This window comes from Amphiura filiformis, chromosome 20, assembly GCF_039555335.1.
Source record: "Amphiura filiformis chromosome 20, Afil_fr2py, whole genome shotgun sequence".
Taxonomy (NCBI): domain Eukaryota; kingdom Metazoa; phylum Echinodermata; class Ophiuroidea; order Amphilepidida; family Amphiuridae; genus Amphiura; species Amphiura filiformis.
In genome coordinates, this window is record NC_092647.1 from 53037955 (window position 1) to 53062096 (window position 24142).

At 35.3% G+C, this 24142-nt stretch overlaps 1 protein-coding gene across 1 annotated transcript in view; it reads left to right on the top strand.

Moving 5' to 3' along the window:
• Positions 1-24142, top strand: part of LOC140142379 (polycystin-1-like protein 2) — a 125689-nt gene that overhangs the window by 9397 nt on the left and 92150 nt on the right. The window contains exons 3-8 of the mRNA XM_072164348.1: positions 638-871; positions 3415-3501; positions 4239-4420; positions 5575-5863; positions 7438-9264; positions 9948-10098. Coding sequence (XP_072020449.1) covers positions 638-871; positions 3415-3501; positions 4239-4420; positions 5575-5863; positions 7438-9264; positions 9948-10098 — 2770 coding nt within the window. The remainder of the gene's footprint in view (positions 1-637; positions 872-3414; positions 3502-4238; positions 4421-5574; positions 5864-7437; positions 9265-9947; positions 10099-24142) is intronic.

Below are 24142 nucleotides of genomic sequence, written 5' to 3' on the forward strand. Positions count from 1 at the left end.
AAAGGGTGCCTCAGTAAAAAGCGTGGGGGTCAGAATTTTCAGTATAAAGGGTGCCTCAATAAAAAGGGTGGGGGTAAAATAAAAAGGGTGGGAGTCAAACCCCACTGCCGAGTATGGGAATGAAACAAAAAAGCATTGGTGCATTATTGTCTAATTAAGAAATGCTGTAAAGCTTGCTAGGGCACCAGTCAAGGCACATGTTAAATAATGTGTCCACAATTGCACATTTGAAAAGGCATGGGGCACCGAAAGCAAATTGCTTTGGGTGCCTTGGGTTATTTTTGTCCGCGATATGTGTTTTGATGAAGTTGATTGCGTATGTATCACTTCAAATTGTCATCAAAAACATCTGCAAAGCAGGCCTCAAAGAATTGATATTTTTATGGGGGCTTTTTTATCAATCAAAAAGCGTGGTGACTTAAAGTGCGCTATGCACAGGCACAATGTTTAGACATTGATTCACAAGCCTGGGCACACTTTACAAAACAAACGCCCCTATCCATCAAGTGTTGCTCATTTTACAGGGCTGTTTTCTTTAGACCCTGCTGCAAAGTATGCAGTCAATTTAGTTTTGTATTTAAAAACTTTGCTTATTTTGGTAAAATTCTGTTTTATAATGTCCATTATCTCTTTTCAGGTTGGTACACTGACCACTGCAGAGTTCACCCACTGCCGCTGCAACCATCTGACATCATTTGGAGGAGGCTTCTTGATTCCACCAAATGAGCAGCTGTTCATTGTGGACGATGTCATCATTTTCATAGAACTTAAAGAGACCATGCTTGTGTTGTATGTTGTATCTGGTATGGGAGGCATGTGGCTCATTTGCCTTCTCATTGCATTTATCTGTGATGGAAGACATAAGAAAAAGGTACATTTGTTTATACAATTGTTGAAATTGATGAAGGTTCAGCTTTTCAACATCCGTTGGTCACATCACATACTGTTCTATACTAAAACTGAAAAAGGTGTTTCACACACAGAGCTATACTATACTGGTTTTAGATTTAACCTCTAGCTTATTTATTGCTAAATTAATTTTCCTCAAAGGGTATTTTTTTTATGTAGAAGACACTTGAAAAAAAAAATTCTACATGCCAATCTTTAAGTTGTAACATGGTTTTAAAGTTAAAGATCTGTATTTGTGACACACTGACACGATTTGGTCCATGGGGGCCAAAGGGGGCATTTTTGAAAATTGAGTTACTGTAATTATTACATTAAACAATAGGCTATATATCATTTACTGAAAACCCCAAAGGTCTAGCCTGGGGGTCTAGCATACTTGGACCTAAAGTTTGGAAGTTTTTTGATGTCTATTTTCTTATGTACTTTATTGGTTTTTACTCCATAGTTTTACCTTTATCTCAGATTCAAATTTGCCGCCTTTGGCCCCCATGGACCAGATTGTGTCACATTTGAATCAATTTTGTTTAAAATGGCATTAAACTTATAGGTCTGTATGTGATGTGACTGATGCATTGTTAGTTGTAAGATGAAATGGGTTAGTTCAAACATGGGAGGGCGAGTTAGCGCAGCGGTAGTTCCCTCGCTTTGCACCACTGAGGTCCCGGGTTCAAGCCCCAGTGCGGCCCAAGGACTCATGTACACTTGGTTTATCCCAATTCCATGCTCGCTCTCGCAGGTTTTCTCCGGGATCATATCAAAACCTTTCTATGTGAAAAGTAACATTTTTTTTACCCAAAATAATATTCACTACACAATGAAAAGCAATAGTGACCTTGATGAGCGCTTGAGCTGTGTGGAGTCATGCTAAAAATAGATCGTATAGTCTCACGCAAAGTCTACGCTTGGTCGTATTTCACGTAATGCGAATTATGCTGTGCCATATAGGCTGTGACTAAGACTGGCAGACCCAGCGAGTTATCGAAGGGACTAGAATTGACTTCTGATTAGGGGTACCCATAGTTTTTTGTATCTTGGCGAGACTAAATTCAGGTCTATCATAACCATTTTTAGATGACCATTAGGGAAAATGTCTATACAGTCGATTAACCCGAGAACATTTTTAATAACGTGGCGCTATTTCAGTAGAGTGACTGTTGGAACAGGGCAGGTTTGACAGGAAAACCCAGAAAAACTTGATCTCACGCAGGGAAAGGAACAAAATGAGTGAAAAGATGGAATAAATAAAAATTCAGGCGGGTTTCTGGAAGCACCTACAAAAACAAAAAAATAATTTTAGGGTTAAAGAATATCTCAAGGTAATATAAAGCGTGGGTATAGAATTCTGAGTTCACTAGTTCGAAATTGATTGGCGATTTAAAGAAAAATTTGGTCATTTTTAGCCAGTTTTCTGTTGCGTTTTGAATGGCCAAGTCTGCCGTGAATTCACTGATTCTGAAATGTTACTAAAGGTTTTGATATGCTCCGGTTTCCTCCTGTATCGCAAAAATCGGTGATTATAGTTGTTTGATTATCAAAAACTTCCTTCACCCAATGGAATTTGGGGAGCTGCACAGATAATTGGTGGATGTTACAATCTAAATGCGGATAGGTGTGCGCCGTTCGGCAGCAACCTAGCTGATGCGATCTGATTGTGATGATTCACCATTGTAGCAAAATTACAGCGCTTTGAGTCCTCTCAGATCTGGAGAAAGGCGCTTTATAAATCCAAAATGTATTATTTATATTTATATAACTCAACATAGGTTGATTGTGTTGTACTAGTGCAAGTGCTATCTACTGAAGATAGCAGCCAGAAATAGAAAGTATGATTTTGATGCAGAAATAAATCATCACCAAGTCTTTTCCATTCTTAAGTATGCCATCACTTGCCAAAATACTTTTACTTATACTGGACTTCTGGATTCAAACAATGAAATACACAAGAACTCCAACATTTCTTTCAGTCAAATGTCCTACTAATCACTACTTTTTTCCATTTATGTTTCTTTTATCATGTCATGGCTACAGTTAGAATGAGCTCTTTTTCCAAAACAGTCCCTGAAAACATTCAGAAAATACTTCTTAAAGATTGTATACTTTGATCAGTACTGAATAGACAAAACATGTGAGGGTTTAGCCTCCTGGTTATAAAGTAAACTTTCTTCTTGTGCAATATCTGTCTTTCATGTTCAAAATTTGTGTGAAAACTGAAGAAACTGACACATATAGGCCATGTCTCCTTTGCGTTCAATTTACACAAGCAATGTCACTATTCAAGACTTAGTAGTACAGATTGATATCAATTTGTACAATAACAAGGCCTGTCCCTTTGGTTCTGATCAAAGTATAGTAGTAATTGCTTAGGTAGAATAGGGGTCTTTCTCTGTCCTAATTTCAAGCTTCGTTAGCTTTCTTTAAGTCTATAAGGAGTCCTATATTACCCTTAATGTATTTGCACAGAACAAACTAGGCTATAATAACACCATTTTTGATCTTGTTTTGCAGATATTTAGGGGTATAAAAGGGTCTGGAAAATGCTACATTGTCACCATCTTTACTGGTTTGGAATATACTGCTAGCACAACAGCAAAGGTATTTATATATATCAGGGAATGTTTCATTTGCATCTTTCAAGATATTCCACCGAATAGTAGTTTTTGCAAAATATGTGATATGATGTTCCACTCAGGCCAAAGAAATATATTTTAAAACTGAGTGTATATAAAAAAATATTCAGATATTGTTATTTTGTCAATGAGCTTTAGCTTTGTACTCAAAACGTCAACTAATGAAGCCTTCAAAATGTAAACCAGTACACCTTCAGAAGGTAAACCATCAGAGAGGTACAAGGGGTGTGTTCTCCATTGTTATTTTTTGCAAGAAATTGTAGACTTAGTTCGATTTTGTGTTGCACGCAAAGATTGGGTGTAAAATCTGCCATCTATGAACCTATCTTTAACTAAAATTATTAGATACAGGTCCATATTAGGGCAAAATTGCTCTTAGAAATAGGTTAAGGTTTTGTGGTTTGAGCTTCACATCCCATCAAAAATATTTTGAGCACCCCTGGTAAACCATAAACCCATTAGCCTTAACAAAAGATATAAAACACCTGAACACCAAACATTTACTGTAAGTCAAATCTACCAAAAAAACAAATCTTATTCTATATAAGGGACTTGTTGAGTTTGAAACAGTTGGTTTTGGTTTTTTCCTAAATATCAATGTCCCAAATCTTTGGACTAAAATAGCTGTAACCATACCCATTTCTGCTTAGTTTCTTCGGTTTTCGTAACATACTATTATATCTTTCTTTGATGTTCATATAGGTATATGTTGTCCTGCATTCTGAAGATGGACGTTCTTCCTCTCCTAATCTCCTCATTAATGAAGACAATATCTCTCTACGCAGTGGTTGTATTGATACCTTTATGTTAACAACTCAAAAAGATTTGGGGAAATTGACAAAGATATCTCTGTTCCATGATGGTGGTGGATTCAGCTCTGCATGGTATGATCAGTAATCTCGCATAAATGAAGGGCACATACTTTCATATTTTACAAGTTGAAATTGAGTTCAGTCCACAAAAGTTTTGTCCAGTTTAGTCCTGTTTGAAAACAAATTCAATTCAATTCAATTCAGTTCAATTTAATTAAATGAAATTTAATGTAGATTAAATTTAATGTAAATTTTGTCCAGAAAATGTACAATTCCACAGTAAAATTATGGGTCAGGGAATCTTGTTCACAGATTTAATTAATAGTCCTTTGATTTAAACAATTTTAAAAATATTATTTAGTAAATTAAATCAAGATAATTTTTAAAATAGTTGAGAAAATCTCACTGAGAGTGATTAATAGCTCTAATTGTTCAAATTTATGAAAATGTTTACATAAAGAGTGACTCTAATTTGCAAGATTACTTTGAAAATTAGTTATAGTATTTCTATGAGTATGCCATCAGTTAGACAAAAAAAAGATTGTTTGCTAGTTTTTTTCTTTCAACATTTTTGACATCCTGAAAAGTTTTTTTTACAGTTTCTACACACCTCTAAACTGTTTTAAAAACATGAATGAAGTGTTATACAGAAGAAAAATATCCCAATTCACAACTATTTGGGCTGTTTATTATGCTAATTAAAGGCATATAGTCATGTTTTGGCTATGACCTTTAAAAAAAATATTTTAAAAAAAGTCCAGACCGATCAAATCAATTCTGAAAAAGTTGTAGAGGACAAGCAAACAATCTTTCTTTTTTTTTTTTTGCCTTATCACACAGTAACAGTGCAGTTATAGTCCCTGTTGAGAAAGCCTATCTACTTACCTGCTGCATTAGGTTCTTGTTTAAACAAAATGTAAACTTTGTTAACAAAGAAACATTGTACCAAATAAATATAGTTCCAATCCCAGTGACTGCCTTTTGAAAATGATAAAAGAGCTGTAGAATGCTCTTCTGGTCTCTTCCAAGAAGAGTTTTAGAAGAGCTGTTTGCACCTGTGGCCATTAAAGCATAAAGAAAACGAGTCATCTAGAGGAGCTATAAATCGCTCTTGCAAATGCAACTTAAGAAGAGCTGTAGAGGAGTTATTGCTTTCACTCCTCTCAAAAGGCAGTCCCTGCAATCCAATCTTACTAATATAATTGTTATGATAATATTTTTTCCAGGCACGTCAGTCGTGTAATGGTGGAAGAATACACAACAGGACACAGATATCGCTTTCTCTGCAACACCATTATCAAGCGCCCATTCACCTATCACACCTTCCGTACTGCAAACAGGACCATGCTTACTGGCAGCATGCACCTGTTTGATATAGCAGGTACTTCAGAGAGATATGCTAGATATGTGCCCCTGTGGCATCTTATACGTAGACCATTACTGGGATGGCTTGGTTCTGCTGAATGTATTGGCGTTATATTTACTGGGATATTTGCTTCTATGTTAGGAGTTGTGGTAAGTTTGTGTTTGTTTGCTGTTTTGTTTGTGTTTTTCCTACAAAATGTAGATTCATGAGGCACTAGAACCAAATTTGTTTGATCTTTAGAACCAACCATCGATGCTGCTTAATGGTCAACATCATTACATGCACAGATTCATACATAATCACAATTAACAATAGTTAATTCATTTTATAAATGATTAGGATCGACCAAGGATCAATAGTCGATTGAAAGATCTGCATCTGCTTAAAATCATAACTTCTCATAATTGATGAAGATGTGAGATGTAATGGCTGCATGATTGCAGATTTACCATTGTGAACCATGTGTATTTCTTTATTTTCGAAAAAATGCTCTGTCCTCCCCAGAGATTTGTGCAAATAGATAGAGGAAATGGTGGCTCACTACTTAAATAAATTTTGTTGAGGATTACAAGGCAGATTTTGTACAATCCAACAGTGACGTACCAGCATCCATGGGGATGGGGGGCACATGCCCCGATCGATTTGAAAATGTAGAAAATCCCATAAGAAAAATGGCTTGTGTCCAAACAGTTTTGATCACAGATTTGTAGTAGAAAACCATTGAGAATCAAAGCTTCAGTGTTTCCAATAGTAGAATGGGTTTAAGCTGCAGAGGAATGAATACTGAGTGCATAAATATTTACAAGCTAACATGGTGGTGTAGCTAAGGATTTTAGCAATAGTGTAGTTGGCAGGGCCGTAGCAAGGTTGTAAAATGTGGGGCGGCCATGACAAATGTGGGGCAGCCAAAATACAAATATATGACCAAATTGAAATAAAGAAAAACATAACAAATTTCTCAAAAAGTGGGGCGGCCATGGCATCCCCGGCTGCCCCGCTTGCTACGGCCCTGGTAGTTGGTTTACTGGTTAATAATAATTCAAATTAAAAAATTACATGCTTTGGCCTGATGGGATCAGACTGTGTCGCATATATACAACTAAATACTTCATGTCATATTCTTGATGTCACCTAAATTGTTGACTGTGCTCTGAAATCAAATTATCAACCAGTGCATTGAATTAAACATGATATCACTTGGCACCATGATATCACTTGGCACCAAATCTCTTCAATTGTACATTTATGATGATGATGTCATTTGACTAGCACTGTGACATCATAAAGAGTTCATGCATATATTGCCTAGGGTATTTTGGGGTACAAGTTAAAATATTGGCTATGTCTTATTAGTATAAACATTAATGTTGTCAGGTCTATTGGATACCTGCAGCTGACAATACAATGCGAGAAATAAAATTTGATTATTTATAAGTCAAATAGATGTTCAGAAACATCAGCACCTACATGACCAGCATGCTAAACTAGTATGATCTGTGTGTTAACCTTGGTATGGAAACACAAGAATAAACGTTTTTTCATTTTCTAGAAAAAAATGTTTAAAAAAAGTGTTTTATGCTTTTTGGTTGAAAAAGGTCCAAATTTTGGGAAGAAGGTGACACACAGGTGGCCTTTCTTTTTAGTATATTGAGCTTAATGTAACACAAAGCAACTACGATTACCACAATTAATTCTTTTTACTCATTATGTTTTATCATTACAGGCACTCAATGAGTTCATCTTCCCCAAAACTGTCTCAGAACCAAAGGAACCAACATGGATGATAGAAACTGATGACATTATGACTGGCATACAAGCTATGGTATTAGCTCTTCCAGTACAATACTTCCTCCTTGCAGTTTTCAGCAGTGTTCGTCGAAAGTTACCCAAGACACCAAATGAGACTGTTGTAGATGATGATAATACCAATGAAGTGGAGGTCACTGTTGTGAAGAAACGAAAGAAACAATTAAGTGTAGCAAAGAAACAAGCGTCATTAGAGGAAGTGACAGTAGAGTCAGATCAAAGTAAACCAAAGAAGGAAACATCACTACACGAGATCCGAGTAGAAGTACCAGATGATTCTGGTACAGGTCAAGGCAAAGATGCAAGTGACAAGGGAGGAAACAATACAGAGGATTCTTTATCCAGTGGGCAAAACAAAAGCAACAGAAAAGAACAGGATTCTTTATCCAGTGGGCAAGTCAAAAATAAAGGAATAAAAGAGGATTCCTTATCTAGTGGGCAAGATGAAAACAAAGGAATAGAATCAAAGACCATGGATAGTAAATTCCTTGCTCCTCCAGATGCATTGCAGGATACACAGAACAGAATGAGAAGTTCACACCATCTGAGTAAACAGCATTCTACTGCTAGAAGCATCAGGAATATTGAAGATACTGACTTGGATACAAATATCAGTGTGGACTCATTTGCATCATTTAGAGCTGAAACAGAGAGTGAGGATTCTGGTAGTTTTAGTGATGTACACAGTGCTATCTTCAGTCTGTCTCAAGAAAATGTTAATCAGAATGCTACCAGCCCATTTGAAGACTTTAACCCAATGGATCTTCCAGATGTCATCCTTGCCACCAAAGGCAGAACAGGCCCTACCAGATGGTCTCTTCTTAGACATCGTAAGCAACAAAGTCAGAAGCAGGATCTGCTTCCTGCTCCTTTGATGTATGGTGGAGATGGTTATGGCGAACAAGGTGCAGGTGGTAAATTTGCCCAGAAACCAACAAGTTCGAATAAGGATGCATATAATATCTTTCGCCAGGAAAGTGATTCTGTGAGACTGAGAAAGGGCGGTGGTGTAGAGGAAGGCACTAAACCAAGTAACAATAACAGCAACAAGCAAGCAGAACAAGCAAGGCTTAAGAAGAGGAGGGTTGAAACTTTGAAGTCATCAGTGAACAGAAATGAAAGAAACATTCCTCCATCTGGATATCAAAGCATTCCTCAAACATCTTGTTGCACCAGATTAGTTGAAATTGTGATGCAATGTTTGAGCAAAACATGCTTTCCATGGCCTTGCGCATTACTTATGTGGCCATTTGTACTGTTGCTTCTTGGTGGTTCTGGATTTTTGACAATCTTTCTTACATATTCCTATCATGAAGGGCTGGTCTACAAATGGATCTTGGCAGTTGCTGTGTCATCCTTTGTCAGCAGTCTTCTGGTACAGCCATTTTTAGGTGTCTTGCTATGCATCTTCAGTTGTATTTGCCGAAAGCCTGCCAATCTCTCTTTGACATCTGCTCTCTTTGAAGCTTCAAAGAGATACGGACACAAACAATCTCCTTCAGGTCAGAAATTCAAAAGAGATGGATCTAACAGCAAACTTTTACGAAGACAAAACCTTCAAACCTCACCAATCGACAGAACTAGACTGAGACCAAGGCTCAAGGTTCTGCTTCAGATGATGTTCATGGCTGTAACTCTATTTGTTGTTTACAGTAGACATGACCCAAACTTGTTTTACTGGAACCAAACTGTGAACAATATGTTTGTATCAGGCAGAGCAACTGGGACTAGAGCATTCAGTAAGGTAAGTACAAGTCAGAGTATCGGTTTTCTACAGCCTCTATGTAAAAGACAGAAATGCATGTGTAATCACCCCCAAATTTCAAACACAGTATAGAGTACTATGTAAATATATTACGTATACAATAAGTTTTTTACTATCTAACCTGGACTATTGCACAAAGCAACTGTTGATTTTGTTTAGAAATTTGTATTTTTACCTATTACTGCAAACTCTTTTCAGCTGATTTCCTCGTTTTTTATTGCCAAAATGTACGTCTTTTTCTTTTATTATCAGCCCAGATTTGGCATTTTTACCCCGATTTTACGCCGTTTTCAGCGTTTTTCCTCGTTTTTGGTTTGTGGCCTCTCACACCCCTGGTAGTGTGTAGGAACTACCTTGTGCACATAAATAGGGAAAGGATTTAGCATTGCAAAAGAGCAAGCTCTGAAATCCTGCATTTGAAACTGTCTGATTTACATAACAAGGCACAACTTTAAAGAGCCAACACCTTTGTAGCAAATTAGCATTCATCTGGTTTCTCATCAGACATTCTTCCAAATTCAACAAGAAATTCAAGACATATCATCACAGTTCCTAATGTAAAATCAAAATGGAAATGAATTTGCAATTCTTTATAAAAATGGAAATGGTTATCCTAATATGAGGTAATTTACTTTCAATTCTTATCACTCTGTGCTATTCAGGTTCACACAGCAGAGCAATTCTGGGATTGGTCTAATGCTACACTGCTGCCCTCTCTCAGTGATATCTTAGAGTCACAACCAATGTTCGAACACCTGGTTTTACTACAGTCGCCCAGACTTAGACAATTTAGAGTAAAGCAAACTCTAAAAGGTAAGTAAGCACACTAGCACTGCTATCGATTCAAGAAAAATAAAGCACTTTGGATTAAAACAATATATTATCCTGTTTTTGCCAATGAAACGCTAAATCTTAATCCTTTAGTTTAGTCTAACTAGCAATAAAAGTTGAATTTTAATATTTGGTCAATTTTGGAAGTAAGGGCCAAAAATGTGTGTTTTTAGGGTGTTTTTTGTATGCTGTAATAATCAAGACCCAAAGACTTGTATATGCATTCTAATTTTTAAAAAACAATGTTTCGAATCTTGTTTATTAATAATTATTGGAAATTGACATACGATGTTTTAAAATTACGAGCAAACTTTTAGCATATACTGAAGATTTTGAGTGCTTAGACTTCTTCCAAGTTTTTGAATATTGTAAGAACAGTTGTAAGAAATTTCCCCCGAAATTGCAAAATATTTAAATTTTACTTATTGCCACTTAGTTCTAACTAAAGGATTAGGATTGAGCTATTTTGTATTTGGCAAAAGAGGATAATTGTTTTAATTAGTGCAGTATTTTTCTGGAATCGGGAGTAATGCAGATATCTTTCTATCTTCATACAAATAAATTGATGGGTACCTTGCTGGATTGCAAGACTGAATTTGGTATTAAGTGCTTTGTTCTCTTGTTCCTTTCCCCACCCCTCTGGGAGTGTGATGACTCGACCCAATCCAACTGACTTGTATGTTTTACTGTTTTTACACTATTAAATATATGCAAAAAATCATGCTATGTTATTTTTATGTACTACAATTCATCTTTTTGCTGATATATGTACATATTTTGAAACCATTATAAATAAACATGTGTCTATAATGCAGCAATGACTGTTGAAACTGAGGAAGTTAAATTGGTTATTTTAAATGAGAAAGTTACTATTGCTGATGTGTGCTATGCATATGATCTGTTCTTCTCTTCTCCCTCTATAAAATTTCATTATGTGACATGATCTGGTCCAAAGCTGGTAAATTTGAAATTGACATAAAGGTAAAAATATGGAGTAAAAACAATAAAATACATAAGAAAATAGACATCACAAAACTTCATAACTTTAATTAGAACCAAGTATGCTAGACCTTTGGTGTTATCAGTATAATGATAGCTTAATACAATAAGCCAAAAAATTAAGGGACCAGTTATGTTCACCCCCTGCATATCCTAAACAAAGACAGATATGTCATAATTGGAACCAGCAGCCAATAGCTGCATCATTTAGCTCAAATTTAAGACCTCATTCGTTGAAATTGTTCAAGAAATAAAGACACAGCGATCCCAAAACCCAAGGAAGATACCAATTTAAAAGTTGCAGTTTGCTGCATTAAATGCCCTATTGATTTGTACACAAAGCATTCGTGAACAAGAGAACTAGCGCTGCGCTTCCATTGATTAGCATGTTAAAACTAGTGTCGTGCTTTCATTGATTAGAACACAAAAGTGCAACTTTTGATTTCGTTTCTTCATTAGGTTTTTAGATCACTGTTTCTTTAATTCTCAACCAATTCCAACAAATAAGGTCTTAAATCAGAGCTAAAGAGAGTACAGGTATTGACTGCTTGTTTTAATTTTGACATATTTATCTTTATTTAGGATATACAGGGGTGAACATAACTGGTACCTTAATTTTTTGACTTTCTGTATTTGTATAAGGTAATACTTAGAGTATTAACTCAATTTTCAAAAAAAATAAACCTCCTTTGGTCTCCGTGGACCAGATTGTGTCACATAATGAATTAACCCATGCCATTCTGTTTTATACCAATCATTCATGACTAGCTATTTTGTATGTTGTACCTTAATCACACATCAAAAGTTAAATAATCATCCATGCTGAGCCTCAGATCTTCCCTTTTACATGTTGTACCTTTTCCTCTCTGGCATTTTCAACAAATGTAAAACAAGAACTAAGCTGACAATGTGTGTATGTAAAAGAGCTATAGGCAAACTGTACAGAGACATAGATGACATTACTACACTGATGAGATTGGTATAGCCAAGCTCCAAGGCATTCTTGTGATTTCTCATTACGTATGGGTGTCTTTGAGAGATCCACAGCTCTGAAAACATTGCGTCACAGTTTTATCACATATAAAATTCTCTTCTTGGAATTTGTCGTGTGTGTTAGTTAGTCCAGAGACTTGTAAGGATGGGGGGACTTTCGTGAGTTTGTCAATAAAGTCAATATTGTGAAAATATATAAATATAAAAAGTGAGGGAGTCAGGCACTGATAATTTGAACATGTGTAAATATTCAAAAGTAACAGGAAGTCATTGCTACTTTAAAATATGAAATACTTGTGGAGTGGAGACAATTTTGATCTTGATGGTATCTTTGTGAATGGCGCCATAAATGCCTGTAAATGTTACAATTGATCTATTACAGGCTTTTGTAAGTTTTGTAAAATCCAAAATGTCCACAATGGATATGCAACAGAATTTTTACATGATATTGAAAGAATTTTATCAAATGAGGTATTAAAAAAACAAACTTGAAAAACTGAGTGGCTTTGGAATTGCCAGAGGTGAGTAAACTGCAGGTTCTGATAGTAACATATACATACATTTGACTGCATTTACATATCTGTTAGTTAGCAGTTAAGGCTCTTACATTCCAGTTGTTGAATAAACAAAAGTAGTTTTGAAACTTTCAACAGAAACTAATGAAGAAAAATGTTCATTTACCTTGCAAATATTGTTGGTAACCATGGTAACAATCTGTTACCATTGGTGACTGGTGTTCACACCTGGATGGTTTAGGTGTTTCTAGAAGACTTTCGTAAATTTTAGGAAGATCTCTCAACAGAAAGATCAAGAAGTCCATAGCAATAAAGAAAGAACAACAAGTCAAATTAAACAGAGATGGGGCAACTTATATTGAGAGTTATGTCCTGACAGTCCTGGTGGAGGAGTCTTGTGACAGGGCATAAACTTGATGGATGGAATATTACACAACTTTAGAAGATAGCATTTACTAACTGTTGTGTTGCAGGTATGTTGCAGGTGCTGCAGAAAGGACTGCTTTAACTGATTTCGCTGCTTTTGCCTGCATATAAATCACATTCCCACCCATACACATCAATGTACATCAATGCTGAAATTACACATTATTATAATATTATTAACATAATACTATTGTAAAAAATATTTAACAAACACTGCAATTTTCATCCTGCATTTATCCATGGGAAATGTGTTTATTTTTTCACTTACAGTATATAATAGAAAGACAATTATATCATACTATTTATAAAAACAGTTTTCACACATTGTCACATGACCTTAGACACAGAGTCTCAGTGCAAGTAAGTGGGTTACCACATAAAATGACACTGCTGAGTAGTAGAATGCAGATTTCCGATTACTTCCTCACTACCGTAACACAATCATAGACAATTATATCATATCACTATAATAGACAATGATATAATAGACAATTATATCATATTAGTGATAAAAAAGTTTTCACACATGACCTTAGCCACAGAGTCTCAATGCAAGTAAGTGGGTTACCACATAAAATGACACTACCCGAGGACACTACTGAGTAATAGGATGCAGATTTCCGATTTATACTTCCTCACTATCGTAACACAATCATCATAAGACATGTTTGTGTAATCTTAATCTCGATTCCAAAATAATATTGCACTGTTGAAAAAATAATTATGCTTCTAAGTGAAATGGCTTCATCCTGTCTTTAGATTAAATGGGGAAATCAAAATTCAATAGAAAAGGTGTCGATATCTAAATGTAATCATTTATAAATAGTCTGGGATTAGAGCAGTTATATGAGATCCAATGATTTTTGTTGTCACATTATATAAATGTGTTACACCACTGATCCTGGATTTCCAGGATCAGTGATTACAGAGTGCACACCAGTAAATAGAATCTCTTAGACCCTTTGGAGGAAAAATCAGGGATTTTCTAAATTTTCAAATCTATTTAGAGAGGGCATGTGCCCCCCTCCCCAACATCCCTGCCCTGTCCCCCTATGAGGTATGATGCTACACCACTGGCCATATATTTTCTCATTTGCTTATGCAATTTGTTTGTCCTCATGTTTGTTTGCACATAGTTAGAATTTAACTGTGTAATTTTATCATTGCTATCAGCAGTAGATAGCAAAAAATGTTACAAATGATACCATAGCTTATTTGCATAGTAAAAGCCCCTTCAAATTGAAACAAACTAGTCTAATACCTTTTACCAGTATCCATATTTATGATGTATTATATTAACATGTATAAGGGGGGATTGGTTTTTTCTGGTTAGGTCTTCATGGATTGTGATACCTGAACCTTTCAATTTAAACCTTGAACTGATTAGTTCTTTTCTTGCGGCATAGCTTGTAAATTTGACAAGTATCTGCCTGTGCTTTGGTTTACCTTCATCCTCGGTTACATTAATAATTTTACCAACTCTGTGACTTCTGTCAATATCTTGGTCTTCTATACAAACATTCAACTTTTCCTGAGTCAGTTTTTTCACAATTTCATTTGTGGATTCATTTAATTTCTCAGGGATACCAGACACTCGTAAGCTGTTTCTACGACTGTATTGCTCAAGATCATTTAACTCTTTTTCTAGGTTGGTAATTACATCGACCAGATCATCGTTATCTTTACTGCTACACTCAAGAGCTTCTACTCTACCAAATAGGTCATGTACATCACTTTCACATTTTTCTAACCTTGGTATGATTTTTTCATCAACAACTTCAGCAATTAAGGTTTTCATGAAGTTTCTGTACTCAGAACTTGCCATGACTTCCCCAAATAAAACTACTGGCACTTATTTTTTCGGCCTTATCTTGATCAGGCATTATGATGTTGGTACAAGCAATGAATATACAGAAAACAAAATGCACACTATATTCCAGATGTGGAAAAATTAATATAAAAAGTATTACAATATTGTGACCATAGCAATCATAGCGATACTAAAATGTACAACATTGAGTTATAATAGTACTACAACAACAGTATACTATACTACAACAACAGCATATTCAGTATAGTGTAACTTGTATTACAAAATGCAGGTAAAGCTTACAATAAGCTTAACTGATTGCCATTGATTATATATGGTCAGCCAGAGAGGCGTGAAAACACGTCTTACCTGCTTGACAACCAGACACACCATGTAAACATAAAAATTCTGTACACCATTGTTTTGCACTGGAAATTCACTCAACATGCTCAACTATCTTTCATTACTCAATGTTGATATTTGACTGCGTATTAGGACTTCATGCCTGGAGCACTTAGATCAAATATGATCTTGTAAGAAGTATCTACCAAAAAAGCGTTGACAACGTAAAGAAATCAGCAAGTTTAAAAAACCCACCTCGGCTCACTTTTTGAAACTTGGTCCCATTTGTAAAAGGTACTGATTTAAACTTTATCATATTTACATCAATTTAAAATATTTCCAGAAGTGTTATGTATCTTTAATGTGCTTTAATGTGATGCGATATTAATTTGTAAGCTTTCTGGAACGACCTGAACGGTTATTATCTTGTTCTTGCATGATAAGCCAATATCTTTTTGTGTTTTGTTTTATAATATCATGATTAATGATTGAATTAAACGAATAGAGGCCGTCAGCGTGACGTCATATGCCGCCATCTTGTGGGTACAGGCTGCGATGGTCGTTCGATCTGCATGCGTGAACAGCAAAATCACTGTGGTGATGCGTGATAACAGCTGCGTGGCAAGCTGCGCCCTGCGCGTAGTGTCTGACGCAGAATCGCGCGTATCATTTGTACCCACAAGATGGCGAAAGGCTGACGGCCTCTATAACAAGTAGGCTTGTTTGTAATCTTGTTGGAAACGCTGTATTCTGTTGAAATAAAATAAAAACACTGATTTGCTGTTGGTGTTCAAATGGGACCAAGTTTCAAAAAGTGAGCCGAGGTGGGTTTTTTTTTTTTTTTTGATTTCTTTACGTTGTCAACGTTTTTTGGTAGATTTCTTTTCTTTTTATGAATGTAGCCAAACAGCTCCAAGCTTGGAAAGTCAGGTTATGAAGTGCACCATAAAAGCGAATAAAAGCGAAAAATGGATGTTTGAAGTTGCCATTCTTGATTCATGACAATAAATAATTAAACAAAACTTTATCAGTCGTTTATTTTTAAAACTTGCTCGTCACGCGTGACTGTAATGTTCAGAGGCGTTCAATGATCAATAAACATTTTAATATACTTTAATTATTCAAGGCTACGTAAATATGTAAATAAAATGTAAATATGAACAACACACACCCAATGTTGACAATGCCAGAGAGACACACATAGAGTAAATCCGATTTGGGCCTACTTCATGTCGGAACTGGTAAATGCGCATATATTTAAGCCTATACTACGGAAGCGTCTAAATGCCCCAGATAATCGTGTTTTAATGTTGGTGGTTATTTGTAGCCCTACGGGGCAATCTACTTGGCTATCCGAATTTCGCGGTTTGTGGTTCTTTGTAGCCCTTCGGGGCAACCTAGTTGAATATTCCTATTAAGCGGCGGTTGTCGGCGATCTTCGTGGTTTGTGGTTTTCATCAAGCCCTGCACTCTATCGGGAGCTAATTTATAGTTTAAGCTTGTTGAATATCCATATTTCGTAGTTTGTGGATCTTTGTAGCCCTGTGGGGCAATCTAGTTGCATATCCAAATTTCGCGGTTTGTGGTTCTTTATAGCCCTGCGGGTAATCTAGTTGGTATCAATATTAAGCGGCAGTTGTTGTTGATCTTTCGCGGTTTGTGGTTGTTTATAATCGAATAATCGATAGGCCTGCGGGCAATCTAATTGGATATCCCAATTTCGGGGTTTGTGGCTCTTTGTAGCCCAGCGGGGCAATATAGTTGAATATCGTGGTTTGTGGTTTTAATTTCCTTCATCAAGCCCTGCCCTCTATCGGGAGCTAGTTTATAGTCTAAGCTTGTTGGATATCCGTATTTCGTGGTTTGTGATTCTTTATAATCGATAGGCCTGCGGGCAATCTAGTCTTTCGCGGTTTGTGGTTCTTTGTAATCTTTCGTGTTTTGTGGTTTTAATTTCCCTCATCAAGTCCTGCTCTCTATCGGGAGCTAATTTGTAGTTTAAGCTTGTTGGATTTCCATATTTCGTGGTTTGTGGTTCTTTGAAGCCCTGTGGGGCAATAGTTCCATATCCAAATTTCGCGGTTTGTGGTTCTTTATAGCCCTGCGGGGCAATCTACTTGGATATCAATATTGAGCGGCAGTTGTTGGCGATCTTTCGCGGTTTGTGGTCTTAATTTGTTGGATATCCATATAATCGATATGCCTGCGGGCAATCTGGTTGGATATCCAAATTTCGCGGTTTGTAGTTCTTTGTAGCCCTGCGGGGCAATCTAGTTGGATGCCCCTATTAAGCGGCGGTTGTGGGCGATCTTTCGCGGTTTGTGATTTTAATTTGTGACAATTAAGTCCTGCCCTTTAGCCCTGTGGGGAAATCTAGTTGGATATCAATATTCAGCGGCAGTTGTTGGCGATCTTTCGCGGTTTGTGATTTCCATTTATAATATTTATATCAAATATAATTTCAGTCTGAGCTGTGAACAGAGCCACTGATAAATAAATAATAAATAATAAATAAATTTCGGTGTTTTAAATGACGAAGATGCCATGATAGTCAGGTATGGTGATAGCATATGGATGGTGAAAGTAGGCCCAAGGCCTAGGCCTAAATGTTAATAAAAAATCAAACATGCTTGTTTGATGAAAAAGATAATAATATCACAATAGCAATGGATGTTCGAAATGGTGTTATTCTTGATTTACGACAATAAATTGATTAATAAAACATTTAAAAAAAAAGTGGTGGGAAGTTTCGAACTTGAGGAAAAATTCATAAATGGATTAGAAGTCCATGGCCTTAACCACTTCGCCACGGGGACGTCCCGTTATTACGATGTGTGAAAGTGGAGTATTTATTAATATGAATATATGCTGTGGTCGGAAAGAATAAAAGAATTGTGAAAAACTTGATTTTTTGGCGAATGGGGTCCAGAATTTGTATGTAGGGTATCCAGGAAAATGCCTGGGTATATTTGAAAGTGAATCTGAAAAATTAGTGCGACAGTGACAGCCATGTATGGCTGTAGCAGTGTCGAAAGATTGTGGATATCAGTATGATTAGCTATGATTTGCCACTAATTTTGACTATGAAATACCGTGTGAAATAAAGCAAGAATGTTTGTTTATTATCAAACAATCGGATTGACTGTAAGATTCGTGTAACTTTTTGAAATAAAGAGTTATTAAAATATGACACTTTGGACAGTAAATCTGATTTAGCATGGTTTTAGATATATTTTGTACCCAGCGAAAAATATCATAGAACAATAGCGTTTTTGTTCCGTGTAAATATAGTCTCATGGTGCATCTGTTTATTCTTCTTTATCAGTCGTTTTTTTTTAAAACTTGCTGGTCAAGCTACCGCGTGACTCTAATTTGCTCATTAGGCTGCGTTCACATAGAAGTATACTATTCGGGTATACGGTGCATGTTTTGCAGGTGCACACGTATAGCTTAAATCGAGCAAGACAATTTCATAGTACCGGGTCACATAAGGCTACGATCACATAGAAGTATAAACTATTCGGGTATACGGTGCACGTTTTGCAGGTGTACGCGTATAGCTTAAATCGAGCAAGGTAATTTCATAGTACCGGGTCACATAAGAGGGCACTATTCGAAAAGGCCGTATACCTGCGTATAGTAGTATAATGGGAATAAGTGGGAATCGTGCGTGTTTGATTTTAGTGCAGCGTATACCGTCCTAATTTTAAAACTAAACCATTTGTGGGTAAATTAATTTTTTTTAAATGGATACACTATCTAATTCTGCACATTATGACACCTCATTGAATGCAATGTGACCTCAAGAAGTAAACTTACAAGCATTTGATTAGACGAAGAAAATTGGTAAACTGACCTATCATGCCTAGACTCGCTAATCGCTATACGAAATACGCTCATTCGATCAGGCTGAGTTCACATAGTATACTCCTTTATGAACTCAGCCTGATCGAATGAGCGTATTTCATATAGCGAATACCGTATACCGTATACTACTATACTTCTATGTGAACTCAGCCTTACTGCATTCAATGCTGAGTGCCTACAAAATAAAAACTATAAATACAGGCTGTATCAAAATGATTGGTACCCAACCGTTTCCACTGTGATTTTGTACGAGACTTACAGACGTCGACACGTCAAAAGGAAATGCCAGAATGTCCCATTTATAAATTGATGTTGTAAAAGGTAAAACACTATACATTCTGGCAATTTCAAGAGTATCCAATGTTGCATTTGGCAAAGACTTTTCAATTAATATCAAAACTGATGGGTACCAATCTTTTTGATACACCCTGTATAAATACAGGTTAGTATATTATCAATATCCTTTAGAAACCTTTGTTCTTTTACTAAACAACTTTTATTTTGTCATAATAGCCATTGTTTCTTTTTCTGCACCTGTTCGATGGAATGTGTTTCCCCTGTTTGTAACAGGAAAGTTCAGGAAGTAGTGAATACTTGAAGAGCTGAAGAGCAACATTTTATTCTATAGCATTTTGTGTGGGCATTTTCAAAATATGTGATGCGATCAAGCAAAATCAGTCGGAACTCAAGAAATATTAAATTCTTATAGGATAGCAAAAAGCATTGATAACGCTGCATTTTGCAGAAAACCCCATTGAATTGAACAACCTGTTCCAAAGATATGAGCAATTAAAGAGTTTCCAAAACAACAGGAAACAAAGGGAAATATTTCCTTTGTTTGGCTATATCTCAAACTCAATATTTCTGAGTTTGGACTGATTTTGCTTGATCGCATCACATATGTAAAATTTCTCTTCAAGTTCTTTAAAATGAACTTCCTATTTTAGAATTGTTCTCAATCTTACTTTTAATAATTCATTATTTGAAATGAGAACTTCCTATTTTAGAATTTTTTTCTATCTTGCTTTTAATAATTCATTATCGCAACCGATTGCATGGCTTTATATAATATTTTTGATCGATCATTTTTATGCATGACATTGCAAATGTACCATCGGTTACTGACCTTACATAAAGTGGGATAACTTTTGCATGTCAATTTTCACAAATGCAACTTTATATGAGATATATTTTTTTGAAAAGAAAGTATCATTTCATGAGACACAATAGATAATGGATGATGTAAGGACTCATCCTCATAGGAATAGGAAAGGACATACATAAAGTTTGCTAGTGATATTTGATATAAACGAGCTTTGTCAGATGTAAAGTATTATATGTACCGTATTTGTTCCAATAACTGCCCATTCCCCTATAAGCGCCCACCCAGCGATGTTACTGCACATGCCCGTGCACATGATCCTCTATCATTATGTGTAGGATCCATGCATGCAACTATTCGTGTATCAAACACAGATCCATCAACGCTCAAAGTCCACATTCTGGGCCATTTGTTACATATGTAAATTTTTTTTTTAAATTAGCGCCCACCCAAAATGACTTTGTTAAGTGCCCTGGGCGGTTAATGGAATGAATATGGTACTTGAAAAAAAAACACCCAAAATTAATGTTATCTCAGGTTAGGATGAGAGTATTTTTGCTAACTTATAGATATAATTAGTCAAGTTCAGGTTAGGCTGAAAAAAGGTTTGTACTTCAACCCTGTGTGCATAAACATGTGAAAGCTAGCTATTTTGTTCTATTTTTTTTCTTGGCCTTATTCAATTCTAATGAAGATTCAGACATACTTTCAGTCTTAATTCACCATATAAAACCAGAGGGAATAACTTTTTTGAAACAATCTCCCTAAAGACTAGAAACTATACTCCTCCTTCTTATCACAACAAGGTCACTGTAGAGCAATTTACCTTTGCATATTTTTACAGGGTAATATGTTCAGTGTAATTCTTTGTATTTCAGTGTCACTACATTTACACTGCAAAACTCAAGATATATGTAGACAGGATAGAGGAATTGGATGTGAAGCATATAGGCAGATTGATAATTCTTTGTGTAAACATGCCCACGGCATCATGACAGGTTAGATAAGGGAGTTTAGGGATCAGAACATCCATGCGGGTCTGAAAAACATCGACCATTCCAAAATTTGACAAGAAACTGAAGTTGAAAACTACCCTTTTTAAGAATGCCTTCTTTAACCCTCAAACTTCCCCACTGATAAACTTCCCATTATGATAATAAAATACTGGCAGAATACCAGATTGTTGTAGCAGCATTTTGTAGGATGAGTATTTCTGTGTTGTTTTATTCGATATTAAAACCATTTGATGTTTTTAATAATTTCAAAATATTTATATAGCTTGTTTATTTAACAGCTGGCAAGTAACAGATAAAAAAGGAAAGCTAATGAATTTTGTAAAATACATTGGCAATTTTGGCAATGGACATTTCCAGTTTGTACTTTTTAAATAAATAAGACTAATGAAAGTTAATGTTAAGTTTCCTGTCACATAAAGGGTTCACAAAAAATAACTCCCCCTCTAAAATTACAAGACATTTCTTTGCATAACTTGACATACATTTCGTTGATTTGAAAAATCTAAAAACCTGTGAATAAAGGGATCATTTTCCTACCCTCCCAAAGTTCTTTCTTTAAAAAATCTTTTTGTTTTGGCCAAAAATAATCACATTTTTCAAAAATGATGCTTTCAGAAAAAGTTGCACTTTTCCACATCCTATACATTTAATGTACAAAAACATTCTCGATATCATTGTTTTGATTTATTTAATGGTGTTTTTGTTTCCTTTAATTTTTATGTATACGATTACCCAGTCACCCATGCAATCATCTTGCAGAATAAAATAATGACTAATTGACATGTACGGGGTTTTTCTAGAAGATTTTATTGAGCCGGTGTTTCAAAAATGGTAAAATCAATTTAGGAGTTACAAAACATTTCTTTGCATAACTTAACATTCATTTTGTTGATTTGAAAAATTTAAAAACCTGTGAATAGAGACATCTTTTTGCTACCCTACCAAAGTTATCCCTTCTCAAAATCTTTTTGTTTTGGTCAAAAATAATCAAATTTTTTCAAAAATGCTTTAAAAAAAGTTGCGCTTTTCAACATCCCATACATGTAATGTACAAAACTTTCTCGGTATCAATGTGACGATTAATTTAATTGTTTTTTTTCCTTTACCTTTTTGTCTCTGAACTCTTAGTCACCCATGCAACCATCACGTAGTGCAAAATAATGATTTGTTGAAGCCAATTTTGACATAAATGAGGATGTTGAAAAGTGCAACTTTTTTTGAAAGCATCATTTTTAGAAAATGTGATTATTTTTGGCCAAAACAAAAAGATTTTCAGACGAAAGAACGTTGGAAGGATAGAAAAACAATTCCTTTATTTGCAGGTTTTTAAATTTTTCAAATCCACGAAATGTATGTCAAGTTATGCAAAAAAACGTTTTGTAATTTTAGGGGGGAGTTATTTTTTGTGAACCCTTTATTTTTGTTAAAAGGCGACTCGCTCATTATTCATTATTTGACTGTATTTCATTATTACTTATATTGTTGGTGTAAAACCGTATCAAAACATGTATTATGCCTAGATCATCTTGCAACAGATTGAGAAAAGATTTGAGTAACATTTCGTTTGTTTTTATTAAAATGAAAAGAAATTTGCAATTTTGTAATCACCAGGAACATGATGATGAGGGAATCCTTCAATTTACATTATTGACTACATCCTCTACCCTGCTGAAATCAAGAGCAGGGCGTGTTTGATATTTTGAGGGGTTTAAATTTGGAATATTTCCATCTCATTTTTCAAGTAATTGACTTTTTTTATGAAAATAATGAAAGTCTTGGCCAAAATAAAAAAAGTGATGTAGGCAGGTAACAGGAAACTTGGAATCATATTTCATTAGCTCAACAGATTGGTATCCAATAATCATGGTAATGATGCAAAGTTGTGTCTTTTTGTTTTTGTTCAATTTGGAGGAAATCAAAGCAGGTATTTTGCTTTCTCTTTTATTAATATTATGGATTAGTGCAGAGAAGCATAGTTCAAATTTACATTATGATGTTCTGCCATTAGCTCCATCAGTAGCTATTTTAACATTGCCATGTTTCCATGGTAACTTTTAATCTATCTTAAGAAGCAGTGTAGTGTAAATGACTTAATCATTGATGAAAAGAATCTCCAAACATTTTACCGGTAATCAGGAAATAATGATGTCATAGACAGGAAACATTGATGCAGGGAGTTGATGTTAATGTTCAACCAGGGAAGTGCAAACTGATGTACTTCCCTGGTTCAACCAAACCAATTTATATATGTGGTCAAAAAATAAGCTTGATTTCTTGTATGCCATGGACGTATGCTTTCATGATTTATATCTTCCTTTCCCAGTACAAAAGTAAAATTAAATTTATTTTAAGGCTTTCAATACAAATTCAAATATTTCAAGATTTTCTGTTAATATCTACTTACATCCTGTCATGTTATTGATTTTAGCATAACAAAGAAATCAAGTCATTGTCCAATCTTATTATTAACTATAGTGTAACTTTGGTTTATAAATTCATCACTGAGGCTTGAGACAAAAATACCTTTGTCTTCGACTCAGACCCCTACCATTATTTGTCCATGAGCAACTGAAATCTCCCTTTTAAATCATAACCCTAAACATAAAAGTTATGGCTGTACCAGTATGTGTAGCGATTGAGTTGGTAGCTGGTAGCAATCATGCAAACAAACAAAAAACAAAACAAAAAAAATGTCAATCATGGCCACAGTGCCAATCAAATGCCAAGAATCTTTGTATTGTATGAGTTATATAATAAGTGATTTTTTCAATGCTTAAGCAAGACTGTTTAACAAATAAGTAGCAGAAATGTAAACACTCGACGAATACCTTTGATACTCCAACAACATGTACATAAGTAGGTCATAATTGTTAAGCAAAAACAATTCATATTAACTTACCAAATACTTGTCTCTTAAAATAGTACATTTTGCATAAAACATTGTAATTGAACCTTT